The 16,318-nt window shown below is 45.6% G+C and overlaps 1 protein-coding gene across 7 annotated transcripts in view; it reads right to left on the reverse strand.

The window, feature by feature from the left end:
* NTRK3 (neurotrophic receptor tyrosine kinase 3) overlaps window positions 1-16,318 on the reverse strand; it is a 414,880-nt gene that overhangs the window by 102,377 nt on the left and 296,185 nt on the right. For 2 of the 7 annotated variants that reach the window (XM_068990815.1, XM_068990814.1), the window contains 2 exons: window positions 3,660-3,794; window positions 1,768-1,886 (listed from right to left, as the gene is read on the reverse strand). The exons of 4 other annotated variants lie outside the window; for them this stretch is intronic. In XM_068990815.1, the coding sequence (XP_068846916.1) occupies window positions 1,768-1,886; window positions 3,660-3,794 (254 nt within the window). Of the gene's footprint in view, window positions 1-1,767; window positions 1,887-3,659; window positions 3,795-16,318 lie in introns of those variants that run through there. One more of the 7 variants, XM_068990816.1, reaches the window with a different exon arrangement.

Consider the following 16,318-nt stretch of genomic DNA (forward strand, 5'->3'; position numbering starts at 1 on the left):
ACAGCGGGGACTGGCCAGACGTGAAGGGGTGGGGAGCCGGGTGGTGGGGAGCTGGGAGGGGCTGAATAAGCACGTCCTTCAAGGTCCTGGAGACAACTTGAACCCCCATGTGATACTCTGGACATTCAGGCGCCCGGGAAGCCACCCCAGACACTGGGCAAGAATTTGGAAAGCTCTGTGTTTTTAAAACCCACAAAGGGCATCTCCAGAACCAGGCTGGGAACCTGACCTGAAGAACCCCCATCCACAGGACTCGGGACCTAAAACCCTAAGAGGGAATCCTAACCCCCAAGGAACTCTCCCAAGGCAGAGAATCTGCTATCTATCACTGTGCATCCTCACTCCCAAACTTAGTGGGTTAAAACCACCACTGTTTTGCCCTCCAAGCTCCCCATGGTTGGCCCTTTCTTCTTCCGTGCTCCACCCTCAAGGGGGCAGCCTGTGCTGAGCCCCCACAGTGGAAGTACCAGGGGTGGGAGGAAGTAAGCCACGCCCCCGAAATCTACTAAGCCAATATGGCAGCAAATCCAGGGACTTCCAGGCCCTACATCTATGCTTTTTCTATGGAAGCTGGGGTAAAGGCATTCCCTCCACCCTCCCCCCTCGCTGTGGATCAAGGTGAAAGTGGGGGAAACAAATCCCTCCTCTTTGGGAGAGGGTGGCCATGGAGTAAGGCATGAGTCAAAGCAAGCAAAGTAAACACATATGTTGACCAGAGGACAGGATGACACTTCCACTGGTGCCGTGAGAGGGCCTGGAGGAGGCCAATTTTTACGTCTCTTCCCCTTCATTTCATCTTGGCCTTGAAATGGTGATTCCATTGGGTGCTGAAAGTTCTCAGAGTCAAGAACGAGTAAAAGTGGGGGAAGAGCGCCAATGCTGGAATCACAGGCCAGCAGGAAGGGCCTTGGTCCCTGGTTCCCTTGTGGTCCCTTGTGGTCCTAGCAGGATGCCCGGTTCTCAGGCAAGACCTCCTGCAGCCAGAGCTCGTGGGAACTGTAGGTCTAGGGGCCAAGAAGAAGCCCTGGAGAAATCCCCTTCTCCAAGGGGTTTTCTAACACCACTCACTGAGCCGTTGCAGAGAGAAGAGGAAGTAGGGGGAAAGTGTGTCCCCAAAAAGACATGGTTTTCTCCACCAAAAAAAAAAAAAAACTATACATATATATATATGTATATATATAGAAAATGATTGGTGTCCATTCTTTCCTCTGAGACCTAATCTGGTGCCAACACGTGGGCCTGGCTCCCCCTCCTCTCACCGCGCCGTCTCCACCTCTCCTTAGATGTTCTTCCCCACGGGAGGCTGCAGGGCGACGAGGTCACTAAGAGGGTGGCCAGGGAGACCCCACGCTTCCAGCAGAGAAAGTGAGGCCGGAGCATGGCTGGACTTCATCAGGCTTTCTCGTGGTGGTTGGGTTGTTTTTGGAAAGCAAGAGACTGCTAGTATGTTTAAAAGATGGTTCCTGGTGCACAGGTTTTTAATTCTCTGTGTTGGCTCTAAAGATGATGGCAGGAGCTGCCTTGGAGGCCAGGATAAAAGGGAGCACAGTGATGACTGGAGGGGAAGGGCAACCCTGCCAGTGGTGGATGGGGGGGCGGGGACACACCTGTCTTGGTGGCGATAAAGGATGCAGGGGGCACCATTGGCTCGTGTGGTTTTTAGTTAGCATCCCCGGCTCCAAACGCAACAATGCCTAGAGCTTCCAACCTCTCAGAGGGCCCAGCCTACCAAGGAGACATCAAAACAGGGAGGCTTAAAAGGAGTCTTTAAAAGCCATGACGTCCTTTGCTGAAATAGACATTGACATCCTCAACATAGATGCCATGGTTAAGAGGCTTGGAATGTCCGGGAAGGCTTATTGGATTCAACATAATTTCTCTGAAACCTATAAAAAACAAAAACAAAAAAACAGAAAAACAGAAAAAAGCAAAATAAAGTAAAAACCAAACCCCCAAAGAAGATCAAAACTAGAAGGGGAAACAGAGTGGGAGCTCGAAAGGTGGGGGCGGGGTGGGGGCGTGTGGGAGGAGGACAGGGGACAACTGGAGATACGGATACAGATATACTGGGAACAGCCAAATGAATTCTCAGCAAAAGGGAAGGATAGGAGGAGGGGATTAACTTAAAACCAAGCATGGCCAGAGAAACTGGAAACACTCCACTTTTGCTGCGGCCTCCACTGAACTGAGGAAGGGATGGGAGCAAAACATTCGGGGGCATGGCCTTGGATTGTCCTGGAAGAGGAGGAGCAACCTCATCCAAGTAGGAGGAGGCCCTGATGATGGGCCTGGGAGGGAAGTGGGGAGGGGCCATAATCGCCAGGGTCCCTGGGGAGCGAAAGGGTCAGAGGAGAATGCTCTCCAGACATTCTTCAGGGATTCTAGTGAGCTATTTCTAATCCTAGTAGGCACGATATGGACCACCTTTGACTGCACCAGGCTGGGGGCTGCTGTACTTCCAAGACTAGAAACACCTTCTTGTTCATTTTGTCCTCCCATTTCACCCATTCAGTGAAATGATGGCTGATCACTCCGCCTCCCCATAATTCCGTGTGATGTGCTCAGTCGCTTCAGTCGTGTCTGACTCTTTACGATCCCATGGACTATAGCTCACTAGGCTCCCCTGTCCATGAGATTCTCCAGGCAAGAGTACTGGAGTGGGTTGCCATGCCCTCCTCCAGGGGATCTTCCTGACCCCGGGATCGAACCCATGTCTCTTATGTCTCCTGCATTGGCAGGCGGGTTCCTTACCCCTAGCGCCACCTGGGAAGCCCTCCAAATCTTACAGGGGGTGGAAAAACCTTGGAGGGGTGGCACTGGTGATCACCAAGCCATGAGCAGCCTCAGGCAAGGAGGACTTCCACACTGGCTCAGCTCGTCTCTGGCCCACACTGCCATGGACGGAATTTGGATATCCAGAGGTGTGGGTAATACTGATCAAATGTCCAGAAGGAGGTTTTTCAACCAATCTCACATTAAAATCATGTCTGTAATGGGCGTGTGTTTGTTTAGCTGCACATGCAGACAAGACAGGAGTAAGCCTATCTTTTTAGGAAAGCTGTGTGCAGCCATGCGGAGGGTGTGATGGGCAGTTGGAGGTGATGGGGAGAGATTGGGTTGGTTGCACTGAGACTTTCCCCTCCTCATTCTCAGGACATATTGCAATGAAAACAGAGTTGAGTCATCCTGGATGCCGGGTGCCCTCCTACTGCAGGCATTGGGGTCCGATTGTGGAGACAGAGGAGAAGTTCCTCACTGATAATGCCGTGTTTAGAGGGAGACTCAGTCTCCACGTGAGATGTTTGTGTGATAACATCACTGTGCTATCCCAGGACAAGGGCTCTCATGGGGCTGTGGCAGAGGCCATGGGTCTGGGCAGTCTGCCTAGAGGGTCTCTGACACCCTTGCTTCTCTCCAAGCCATAGTCCCTCTCTCCTTTCTCCAAGATTCCTCATGGAGGAAGTATGTGAAGTATCCTGGCCTGGAAAATCCCCCTCACCTAAGGGATTTTTACCAACCCACATCAGGCACCTAGTCATCCCCCAGTCCTCAGGGACCTATGAAGACATCATCAGGTCTTAAGATCTTAAGAATCAAAATTGGTGAGGGGTGGAGGGGAGTCTGTACTGCATACAAGCATGTCAAAGGAGGTAACTCACCATGTGACCTTGGGTAAGACACTTCCCCACTCTGGACCTCGGGTTCCTCATATATATAGTGAGTTGATGGGACTAGATGGTCTCTATTGTCCTTCAAGTTTAATATCCCATGATTGTCTATGTTTGAAAAGACCCCTGGCAGAAGAGGCAGACACGGGGAAATTAGTGGTCAGTATTGAGCCCCAAGTGCAAAGACAAGGGGAAGTGGTTTTCTTCAGTGCACAGGGCCAGAAATAGAAATCCAAGTGTTCCCAGCTCCTGTGCTCACGCTGCTTTAACTGAAGGGGCACCTGCCTTATTTTAGCTATAAAATCTAGATACATGGTCTTCTGAGTATCACGCGGTGGCATGAAGGAACTGCTCGAGGGAATCACCATAAACTCTGTCCAACCTTTCCCTACCATGCTTACTCCCATCCCTCTTCTTGGGCCAGGGAACCCTGAACTTGTGCCCACCACCGCTTTTCTGGATGTCATTTCTGGGGGTGGAAGGATGACTCCTATGACTTGAGGGATGATCCTACTGGTCTTGAGAACCCCTTTTGGGCCTATCCCCCCTATAAAAGAAGTTCAGCTGCTCTCCAAGAGGGAAACAACTTGGCAAAGGGGAATGAAGAGCAGAAGAGAGGGGGAGTTTGGCCGTCTCAGGGTACAACGATCAGAACAACAAAAATTGCTGGTCTCCTTAGAGACCTGAAAACTCTTCTATGAAAGAGGTGTCATTATAGCTTGAGAGTGAAATCTCCCTTAGAAGCCACGCAGCAACGCAGGCCCTGGAAGACTCCATGTCAGATCCGTTAAAGGCAGGGGCCAAGCCTGCCTAAGCCTTTGCCAAGGTCCCTGAAGCTGCCTCCGTGAACATGAGCCTTTTCCCATATGAGCCAGGATCTGAAGTTTGTTTTCTCTGGAACTCTCTCCCAGGTGGAGCCTTTCCAAGATTCTAAATGCTGAAGCCTGATAGCATAAGAGGCACCGATCCAAAGTCTCCCGTTGTTCCCTCTTTCACTCAGAACAACCCCGGAGCCGGAAGGAAAAGGCATATGCTGTGGGAGGCGGGGGTGAGGCAGGGAGGCCAGGACCACCATGGACACAGACGGAAAGAGACAGGCGGGTGGAGGGAAGGCCACAGTGGGCAGACACACCTCTGAAGAAAGCCTCACGCACCCATGGCCCACGGACCCCCATGTCTAACCTCATCCTCCATCTGTAGACAGCGCTCCCCAGAGTCATCCAGCACAAAGTTTCTCGTAGGCCCTCTGTAGTTCAGAACAGAGACTGGTCTTCGGGGACTGCCTAGGTGTGTGTTTTCCTGAGACGTGAACCAGAGACTCTGGGGTTGTTTTGGGGAAGGGAGGGAAACCGAGCACCCAGACAATGGGATGAAAGCTTCCTGAGCCAATCCCCTGGGGCTGAAAGCAGGTTGCATCCTCAGGGGCAAGCTCTTTACTATTCGCTGCAGCAAGACAAGGGCTGGCTGCTATGGTTGCGCAACACAAAAGCTGGCCTACACCTAGACCTTCTCACCTCTCTGTTTTCCTGACAGTCTTGAAGATCCCATTCATCTCACGCTCTCTGGTTCACCCCAGCCCCATTCTTATGCTCTGGCCTGGGGAGTCTAGTGCTAGCAGCCTTCCGAACACCTGCCCGTGAGAACCGCCTCGCATCTTCTGCCTACACACTCTTCATCCAGTTGGATTCTCAAGGCTTCGCCTTGTGTCCCTGCTTCTTCCTTTTGCCATCTGACATGGTCATTTTATTCCCAAACACCATAAGGTGGGTTTGGGTTATGGCCTTGATGAAAGGCCCAATATCAAGCGGAGCTCTGCTGGATTATTCCCCAACATTTCCTCTTGAAATATATTCATTCCTCATCTTCATGTTGCTATGTCACAGGAATGCTTAGAACTTACACATCCTTGGCTGTGAGATGGAGGAGGTTGAAATACACAGGCGTTCTGGCACTGAGGTCATGGATGGCTTAACTACAGGGAATCAGACGCACAGAGCAATGCAGACGCTTGTCCAGAGAGACAGCGAGAGCAGCAGGGTCCCAGGATAGATGTCAGGGTGGGGAGCCAGATGGGTGCCTCACCCCAGGCATGGGGCATTCTAGTCACAGCCTCCGCATGGTTCCTCAAGGGGTGGGAAGACATGAAGGGAGCCTCAGGTCATACCTGTCTGTAACAATCCTACCATTCAATATATCACTGATCACCCTGGAATCCAAAGATCTATATAACTTAGTGACAGCGTCAGGCACTGCTTACAGGTGATTCAGCATCTCCAGTATCTTAGTGGCTCAGACAGTAAAGAATCTGCCTACAATGCAGGAGAGCCAACTCACTGGAAAAGACCCTGATGCTGGGAAAGATTGAGGGCAGGAGAAGGGGGCGACAGAGGATGAGATGGTTGGACAGCATCATCGACTCAATGGACATAAGTTTGAGCGAACTCCAGGAGACAGTGAAGGACAGGGAAGCCTGGTGTGCTGAGTCAGACACGACTCAGCGACTGAACGACAACAGCAACAACACTATCTTTTATTTTATTTTTAAATTTTTTTTTTGACCACACCATGTGGCTTGCAGGATCTTAGTTCCCCAACCACAGCTTAGACCCAGGCCCTGGCAGTGAAAGCTCAGAGTCCTAACCACTAGATCACCAGGGAAGTCCCTCCAATACCTTTTAAAAGTTAATATTATTAAATCTTGGGAAAGCAATGGTACCCCACTCCAGTACTCTTGCCTGAAAAATCCATGGATGGAGGAGCCTGGTAGGCTGCAGTCCATGGGGTCACTAAGAGTCAGACACGACTGAGCAACTTCACTTTCACTTTTTACTTTCATGCATTGGAGAAGGAAATGGCATCCCACTCCAGTGTTCTTGCCTGGAGAATCCCAGGGTTACATGTGGGAAAACTGAGGCTCAGTAATATACATTAAAAAGAAAAAAACAACCCAAGTTCACTTTGTGGCAGAGCCTAATACTCAATATTCTATGTTCTTTATAACCTTAAACTCCTTGTCATTAACTAGTTTGCAATATGGATTCTATTTGTTGCAAATCGATATTTAGGAAATGGAGGCAGAAATGGAGGTCAAGGCCGCAGTGATGGGGACATTCTCCAGGGAAAGCAGGGCTTTGCCTCTGGCTCCTTCTGCAAGGCCTGTCTGGAGGGCTGGAGTGTTCTCTCCTCACTAATGGCTTCCCTAGCCAGAGAACTGAACATCCCTGTGCCAGCTGATGCCCAGGCCGCCTCATCTTCTGTACCATCTTCTGAACTTCTGTAGCCAGCCACACCTACCACTTTGTTTGTCCTGGGACCTTCCAAGTAAAGAATCCCAAGCCCTATCCAGACACTGACCCCTTCATTCTGTGTTATTTCTGGGAGTTCTGCTTAAGAAGGATGCAAAGTTAACCTGATGAGAGAGAATCATGAATTTGGAGAGAAGAGCAATTATTCAGAACACAGTCACACCTAGAGAAAGCGTGTACAGTCAGAACCCTCCTGGGAGGTATGGAGCCCAGAAGAACTCTCTCCCTGGCACCCTCTCCTTGGGTCACTATGTGAACAAAAAGTGACAGGAAAGGGCACATTATGGTAAAGAAAATGTCCCTCATAATGCCGCCTGCTTCATTTGCTGTCTTTGCGGTGGACTCTGGAAGGTCATGGGAAGAAGGTCATCAAAGGGTCCTAATGGCCCCAGGATGTGACTCTGGTTACGTGGTTCTTCATCTTTGCCTCTTGGTGCGACTGTTGCTTTTCTCAGTCTAAGGTCCTTCCTCTCCTCCCATCAGATTCAACAAAAGGCTGGTGGCACTGAGCCAGGGAGGTGAGACCCAAAGGCCTAGACTTGCTGGCCGCAAACTAACTTGCTTAAATCGCTCAGATCATTTCCTCTGTTATTCTGAGGTTGCAAACCCAACCTATGGGCCATCTGTGGCTTTACGTTGCATCTTTTTTTAGCATAGTTTAAACAATTTTTTGAATCAGCTTGCAACATCTAAAAGCTGGGGGATTTCACATTTAAAATGTCCCTATTTCTAGATTCCCTTGAACATCCAGTTCTGTCAGTGCCGGTCCAGCCTTTCGGCAAAATGGTCATCAGCTAGTGTAAAGCAGCGGCTGCTTTGTTTACACAGGGTGTGTGTTCTCTAATTTGCCATATATCCCTCCACTCCCTGTTACCTCCACCTGGTCCCATCATTTATTTATAATCCCTGAATGCTTTGTCTTAGCATTTGAGTTTAGAACTTTATAATAAACGTAAAGCCAGCACTAGGTAACAGGCTGTGCGTTAAGGACCAGGAAATGCCTTGTCAGGGAGCCTCACTGACTGTCCCTATGATAACCAAGTGGATGCTCCCTCTTGGTATAGTTGGGCTTCCCCGGTGGTTTAGATGGTAAAGAATCTGCCTGCGATGCAGGACACCTGGATTCAAGCCCTGGGTCAGGAAGATCCCCTGGAGAAGGGAATGGCTACCCACTCCAGTATTCCTGCTTGTAGCATTCCATGGACAGAGGAGCCTGGAGGGCTACAGTCCATGATGTCCCAAAGAGTCGGACACAACTGAGCAACCAACACTTGCACTTTTCACTGGTTATGGTTAAAAATGATAAAGAAGTGGCTGGAAATCAGAAGGACAAACTTATCTCAGAAAGAGGAGCTAGTTCAGGAGTTGAACTCTACAGGTAAGAGGACACTGGGTTCAGAAATTGCGCTCCCAGGAAGAAAATACTCTACAGACTACATACAATGCTGCTTTTAGGGAAGAAGAGGGTATTGGAGTATTTGCATTATCAGCTGGCAATGCTTCCACTTTGCTTGGCATATAAAAGACACTTGACCAAAGGTTGTCAAGGGCCAGCTAGCAAGACTTTTTAATGCAGCTGTTAAATTTCATGGGGTATGATTTGACCCAAAGTATTCCCACATCCCTGCAGCAACAAACAAGCTACAAAGGTTTCTTTAGCATACTGAAATGTACTTGGAACTGAAATGTCCCTCTTGTATATTTCATGGCTATGAGTATTGAACTGAGATCCCCAACTTCAGCACACAGCACCTCTTCCTGTAAAGCTGCCTCAATACTGCTGGGAAAATCAATGATGAGACCGCCCTGGCCCACGTGCAAAGTCTGGTTCCAGCTGTGTGCAGATGCTCTAAGCGAGGGGGTTGCGGCTGAATGTAACCGAAATGTGAATTAGCTCAGGGAACCGTGCCAGGGGAAGTCACAGTGGGAGGGCATCCATGCCTGGGTGAGATAAAAGGGTGAGGAACACTGAGATTCTCAGACAAAAGCAAAAGGCACTTCCCTGAAGGAATCTTGAAGGGTCTCCTGACTCTCCCTGGAGGAACACTGCAAAGCGCAAACTCAAAAGGAGGAGGACATGCCTGGGGGCTTCGCCCTTGGCATTACTATTGTCGCAACAATAAGCTGAGCTTGGCTCAAAGAAGTGAAATGTGAGTCCCAGAGAAAGCAAAGTTTCTTCCACTCCAGGACGCTGGTGAAGTGACCTTTTAGAATCAAAATACTTTATAAGCCATGGAGTAAAATTAGTCACCTGGCAAAACCTGTTTTCCATTCTCAAAATTAACCATATAAGGGACAATTTATCATACGGGAACATCTCTTGCTTAACTGAGAGGAGCGAGAACCTCAGGTATGAATAGCGTTTCTTTATTTTCATCTCCCTCCCTGCATTTCAAAATACTTGCCTTTATTTTTTTCTTTTTCTTTTGGCATGTGGGGTGGGAGTGGGGTTAGAGGGGAGGGGCTTCTCTCTAGCTTTGGCCTGCAGGCTTAGTTGCCCCAAGGCATGTGGGATCTTAGTTCCCACATCAGGGATCCAACCCACATCCCCTCTTTTGGCAGTTGAATTCTTAACCACTGGACCACCAGGGAAGTCCCCAAATACTTTATATTCAGCACATTTCCCCCTTTTTGATTCTTTTCATTCTTTTCAAATGTTTGGAATATCTGAAATAAGAAAGTATAGAGATGATCAAAACTGGATACCCACCACCGAATATTAACAATTTATTATACTTTGATATATTCTTTTCAAATTTTTGAGAGAGATAGATCACATTACCCCTATTGCTATCAGCCCATATGAATCCATCCATCATCCTGTTCCCATCTACTCCCTCAACCAGAGGTAACCACTGCCCTGAGATAGATGAGGCTCATTTCCAGCATCTTTTAATAATCTGGCTGCAGAGGTATATATCTGTTAAGAAAACTGCCCAAGTTTACATCTTAAAACAAGGGATGTCTTCTAGATTTATCCATGTTTAAACATGTAATTCTTATTCATTAATTATAACTCATGGAGTTCAGCATGTGAACATGCTACAAATTTTTTGCCGGTTCTACCAACTGACATTTATTTCCATTCTGTCATAATTCAAAAAAAAAGGTGCAATAAATATTATTAGATGAGTCTCTTTCCATGCACATGGGAGAGTTTCTCTAGAGCAGTAGTTGGCAAACTTTCCCTGCGAAGGGCCAGATAATGAATACTCTTTTAGGATTTCTACACTTCATACAGTTATCTTTCACTGCTACTAAATTCTGCCATTGCAGTCCAAAAGCCGCCATAGACAACAGAGAAACAAACAAACATGTTCCAACTAAAACGTCACTGGCAAAAACAGATAGGGGCCAGGTTTGCTGACCTCTGCTCTAGAGGCTTTTACTCAAGGGCTGGGCATGTGAACCATTTTCAGCATCAGCTGGGAGTTTAGTAGAAATGGAGGCTTTCAGACTCCAGTGCATCAACATCTTCATGTTAGCAAGCTCTTCAGGTGACTTCTATGCACAAAAAAAAAATGTTTGAGAAGAAGGGCTTTAGAGGCTATCTCTATCATGTATAGGAATCCTTCACTGTATTGCTAAATGTCTCCCCAAAGGGATGGTACCAACTCATTTCTGTGATCACTAAATGAATGAACTTCTTATCTCATATCTCCATATCTGATATTCACTGATGCGTGGTAGGTCTTACCTTCCTATAGCTTTAAGGTGCGTTTCCTAATTACTGCTGAGGTTTCCATCATCTCAACTGGAGTTTCCTGTTTTATGAACTGTCTCTTCCTATGCTTCCTTCATTGTGTTGTGTGTGTGTATTATATACCTTGTGTGTGTATGTGTGGATATATATTACCTATATAATAATAGTATGTGTGTGATCACTCTCTTGTCCGACTCTTTGCGACCCTGTGGACTGTAGCCCACCAGGCTCCCCTGTCCATGGGATTTCCCAGGCAAGAATACTGGAGTGGGTTACCATTGTCTTCACCAGGGGATCTTCCCGACCCAGGGACTGAACCTGAGTCTCCTACAGCTCCTGTAATGGCAAGTGGATTCTTCAACACTGAGCCACCTTGGAAGTCCAATAATATTATAGAATAATACATAATATATACACACATACTATACATCTACACACACATATACATTATATGTGAGTCTGTCTTACCCTTTTTATTTGTGGGAGCCTGTTATTTATTCTGCATGCAAATTCTTTGTTGACTACATGCTTTGGAATTATGTTCTCTCCGTCTATGGTTGATCTTTTAATTTTGTATATGCTATCTTATATCCATTAAAAAAATTAAGGTCATCAAATGTATTAATCTTTCCATTTATGTTATTTAGAATCTATACCTTAAGATTTTTTTCCCCTCATCAAAAGGATGTACTCCTTTCCTCTAAAAATACTACATTTAGCAATTTCTCTTGGAGAAGGCAATGGCACCCCACTCCAGTACTCTTGCCTGGAAAATCCCATGGATGGAGGAGCCTGGTGGGCTGCAGTCCATGGGGTTGCTAAGAGTTGGACATGACTGAAGCGACTTAGCAGCAGCAGCAGCAGCAGTTTCTCTTAGAGAAGAACTCCAAATAATTTATGCAGACACTCCTCACTCAAAGAAATGGGGCTTAATTCCCCAGCTTGTGTGCTGTGTTTATCAGCTTACTTCCAAAGACTATGGCAAGGGGAAAATGCACCTTTTTAGTGGAGAATCCTGGCAAACATGGTCTCAGCCAGGTGACCAGGGCTAGCAAGTTCAGTGATGCCAGGTGATAAGTACATGCTCTTGAAATGATGTGACGAGAATGACGCTCATCTCTGCGGTCTTGCTCCCCAAAACTCATGACTCCAACCAACGAACCTAAATTGAGAGACGCTCTGAATAAAGGCTGGCCAGTGTTCCTCAAAACTGTCAAGGTAATCGGGGACAAAGAAAGTCTGAGAAACTCATAGATCAGATGAAGTTAAAGAAACATGATAAAGTGACAGCGTTAGTCACTCAGTCGTGCTTGACTCTCTGTGACCCCGTGGATCGTAGCCCCGCAGACTCCTCCATCCATGAGATTCCAGGCAAGAATATTGGAGTGGGTTGCCATTCCCTTCTCCAGGGGATCTTCCCAACCCAAGGACTGAACTCAGGGCTTCTGTATTGCAGACAGACTCTTTACCTACTGAGCCATGAGGGATAACAAGGCTGATAACTAAATGCAATACAGTATTCTGGATGCGGTTCTGAAACAGAAAACAGACATTTGAGGAAAAACTGGTGAAATCAGAATGAAGTATTGAGTTTAGTTAATAGTAATACGCTGAAGTTGGCTTCTTAGTTGTAACAGATGTATCATGGTGATTTGAAGTGGATGATTACAATTAAGAAAACTGAGTGAACTGTATAAGAGAATTCCCTGCATTCTTTTTGCAACATTTCTGTATATCTAAAAGTATTTCAAGATAAAACCTAACCTAAAAAAAAAACTTCTACATTTAAATTTCAGCCAGAATTCATAATTTATTGTGTGCCTGGTATGAGATAACAATATTTTTCCTCAAGTGATTTTATTAAATAAATTCTCCCTTTCATGTTGATTTGCAATGACATATCAAAAATATACATATAGTCACATATCTCTGTCTGTCTATCTGTATATCTGCATGCTGCTGCTGCTGCTAAGTTGCTTCAGTCATGTCCGACTCTGCGCGACCCCAGAGATGGCAGTCCACCAGGCTCCCCTGTCCCTGGAATTCTCCAGGCAAGAACACTGGAGTGGATTGCCATTTCCTTCTCCAATGAATGAAAGTGAACAGTGAAAGTGAAGTCGCTCAGTCCTGTCCGACTCCTGCATACATATACATATATGTTTTCTGAGTGCTAAAAAAAACACTATTATATTTTTGGCCTATTTGTTTCCCCATCTTAATTAGTTTAACTTTATAATAAGCCTTTTTGTATATGAGAGCTGCTGCTGCTGCTAAGTCGCTTTAGTCATGTCCAACTCTGTGCAGCTCCATAGACAGCAGCCCACCAGGCTCCCCACTCCCTGGGATTCTCCAGGCAAGAATACTGGAGTGGGTTGCCATTTCCTTCTCCAATGCATGAAAGTGAAAAGTGAAAGGGAAGTTGCCTAGTTGTGTCCAACTCATAGTGTATATGAGAGCAAGTCTCCTCAATCTTTACCGTCTTTAAAAAAAAAAATACCTCGGTGATTCTTTTTCATTCTCTCATATAAATTATAGATTAAGCTTATCAAGTAAGCACTATCAAAAATCCTGCTGGGATTTTTATTGGGAGTGTATTTATTTTATAAACTTGGGGGGAATCTTCAACGTCTCCATTAATTGGTTCTTCCTATTTATGAACAAGACACATGCTCCATTTACTCATTCTATTTTATTAATACTGTCTTGTATTTTCCAGAAGAATTGCTTATCTTTTGCCTTTTATTTTGTTTCATTTTATTGTTGCTATTGTAAATGTGATTTGTTTTCAATTAAAGTTTCTAATGGTGTTTAGGGAATATATTAATTTGCATTTATTGATCTTTTATTAGTAACATTGCTGAACTCTCTAATTCATTCTAGCTGTATGAATACATTTCGATACTCTACGTAGGATGATCATATCATTCACAAAAGGGAGGTCATGTATCTTTCCACTCTTCTTACATTTCTTTTGTTGTCTTATTGAATTGGGTAGAATCTCCAGAACATTGTTGAGTAGAATCAGGATAACATATATCCTATTGTTATTTGTTATTCTTCTTACAAAGTTCATAATTTTGGATTGTAGTTGATTTTGCGTAGGAGGGGTGTTTTTTTAAATCTCTTTCTCTTTTGTGCTCCTTCACCACTGTCTAATGCTTTTATTGTTGCTATTTTTGCCTCCACCAAGGCTCTTAGATCTTCAGTTCCAAACCCATCCTATAATGATGGCCTGGGGCCCCTAAAGGGTAATACCATTTTAAAATAAAAATTTGCTGAAAACAAAAAATTCTACTTCAAATTTTCAACCTGAATGTGTAACTCCTTGTGTGACTGGTATGAAGTAATGATATAACTTTATTTTTCCTCATGTTGAGTAGTTGCTCCCTTCCATACTGATTTTGCAATGGGATGTAGCAGAACAGTCTTTGCTAGCTGAGTGGCTTAAGTCAGTTCATCATCTCACAGCGGCATCTTAATCCCTCTCCCCTCCTTCCATAGGCTCAGAGATTCTTCCTAGCTGTACTCGCATATAGGGATTGACAACACTGTTTTTTCAGACTCTTTTCATCAGCGTGGAAGCTTGTCCCCAGCTCATGATTCCCCAACAATCTGCAGTACATATGGCCGTGCAGAACCTTCAAGAGCTAAATTCCTGTCTTTACTTTCTGCCTCCAACAAAAGTAAAAGTACTTGTTGCCTCCTTTTTGGAGCCCAGCCTGAGAATGAAGGTAGCCCTGCTCATCAGCCTTTTATTTCTGTACTATTTATGATCCATCAGGTTATTTATCTTGCTTTCAGGCCCAGTTATGCGTTCTCATATTTTTCTGTTTCTGGAGCAGAGGAGGTGCCCTAAAAAGCTCACTGCACCACCCTGACCAGAGCCTGATTTCTTTCTTTCTATATTAGAGGAAAATGTATTTTATTTCTTTCTTTTTTTTTTTTTCAAATTGGTGTCTTCAATCCTATCTCCAGCTTCCTTCTTCAATTATTTCCTGTCTCTTCAGCATCTTCCATAAATCCTGTTCTATTCTACTTTCTGCAGAAATCTACCTATGATCATCTCTATCTTTTGGTATATGCTTATGTACCAAATCCAAGCATGCCCATATTCCCAGACTCTCATCTAGTAAATGACGGGTCAATGTCCTTCACTTTACATACCATTGGCTACCATCCCGTTTCCTTGGTTCATTCCTGCATGCTTGCTAAGTCACTTCAGTCGTGTCCAACTCTTTGAGACCCTATGGGCTGTAGCCTGCCAGGCTCCTCTGTCCATGGGATTCTCCAGGCAAGAATGCTAAAGTGGGTTGCCATACTCTCCTACAGGGAATCTTCCAAATCCAGGGATCAAACTCACTAGGGAAGCCCTTGGGTATCAACATTTTCATGATTCAATTCCAACTGCAATTCCACAATCTCACAGATCATTAATGATTAAATTCCTGTTATCCAAGTTCTACTCCGTTCACAGAAACAGACATCTTGAAGTTCACCAGTGGTTACTCCTTAGCTAGATTTTCTCCATTACTCTTCACCTGGACCATCCCACATCCCCCATGACACTTAGGATACTATGTCATCTTTCTCCCTTTCTGTCCCTCTTCTTTCAGTTGGATTCTTTTCCTTCACCTGTACCTGTGGTCGCTTCTCAAGGATCAGTCCTCTCACCCCTGACTACTCAAAGTGTGGTTTTCCGACCGGCGGTGGCAGCTTCACCCAAGAGCATGCTAGAAATGAGGACTTTCAAGCTCTGACTCCAAACTTAGTAAATCAAAATCTGTATTCCTTACGTTAATTTTCATTGGAGCATAGTTGTGGAGTATGGTCTACAATGTTGTGTTAGCTTCTGCTACACAGCAAAATGGATCAGCGATACACGCATCTTCTCTTTTTCAGATTTCCTTCCCATTTAAGTTCACTGCAGACCATTGAGTAGAGTTCCCTGTGCTATAGAGTAGGTTTTCATTAGTTACCCATTTTATACATAGCAGTGTATATATGTCAATCTCAATCTCCCAATTCATCCCACCCGCCTCCCCAGTATTTTAACAAAATCCTCAGGCAGTTAAAGTGTAGGAATATTGCTCTAACCGTCTTCTCTCTCTCTCTCTTTCGCTCTCCATGTCCTTATAAAATCCATTATTAATGTACCAACCCAGGGGTGTGAATTCTAACACTTTAGCCACAAACTTCCATGTAAATTTCATTCTCATAATGCCAGTTGGCCACTTGGCATTTCTGTTACTGTGCATCATAACCACAAACCCAACTTTTCTATAATTTCTATCCCAAACAGGGCTTCCTAGATGGGCTAGTGGTAAAGAACCTGCCTGCCAATGCAGGAGCATAAGAGACTTGGGTTTGATCCCTGCATCTGGAAGATCCCCTGGAGAAGGGCATGGCAACCCACTCCTGTATCCTTGCCTAGAGAATCCCATGGACAGAGGAGCCTGGTGGGCTATAGTCCATGGGGTTGCAAAGAGCTGGGCATGAGTGAAGTGAATTAGCCCACACACACGCATTCCAAACAATCTCCCTTCCTAATAGGCTAATTCTTTAAAATTGCTACCATGCTTACAATTACCTAGGCACAAACTGCTGGAGTTATCCTCATTTATTGCCTAGATCATCTTATCCCT

Source organism: Capricornis sumatraensis, chromosome 19 (genome assembly GCF_032405125.1).
Source record: "Capricornis sumatraensis isolate serow.1 chromosome 19, serow.2, whole genome shotgun sequence".
NCBI lineage: Eukaryota > Metazoa > Chordata > Mammalia > Artiodactyla > Bovidae > Capricornis > Capricornis sumatraensis.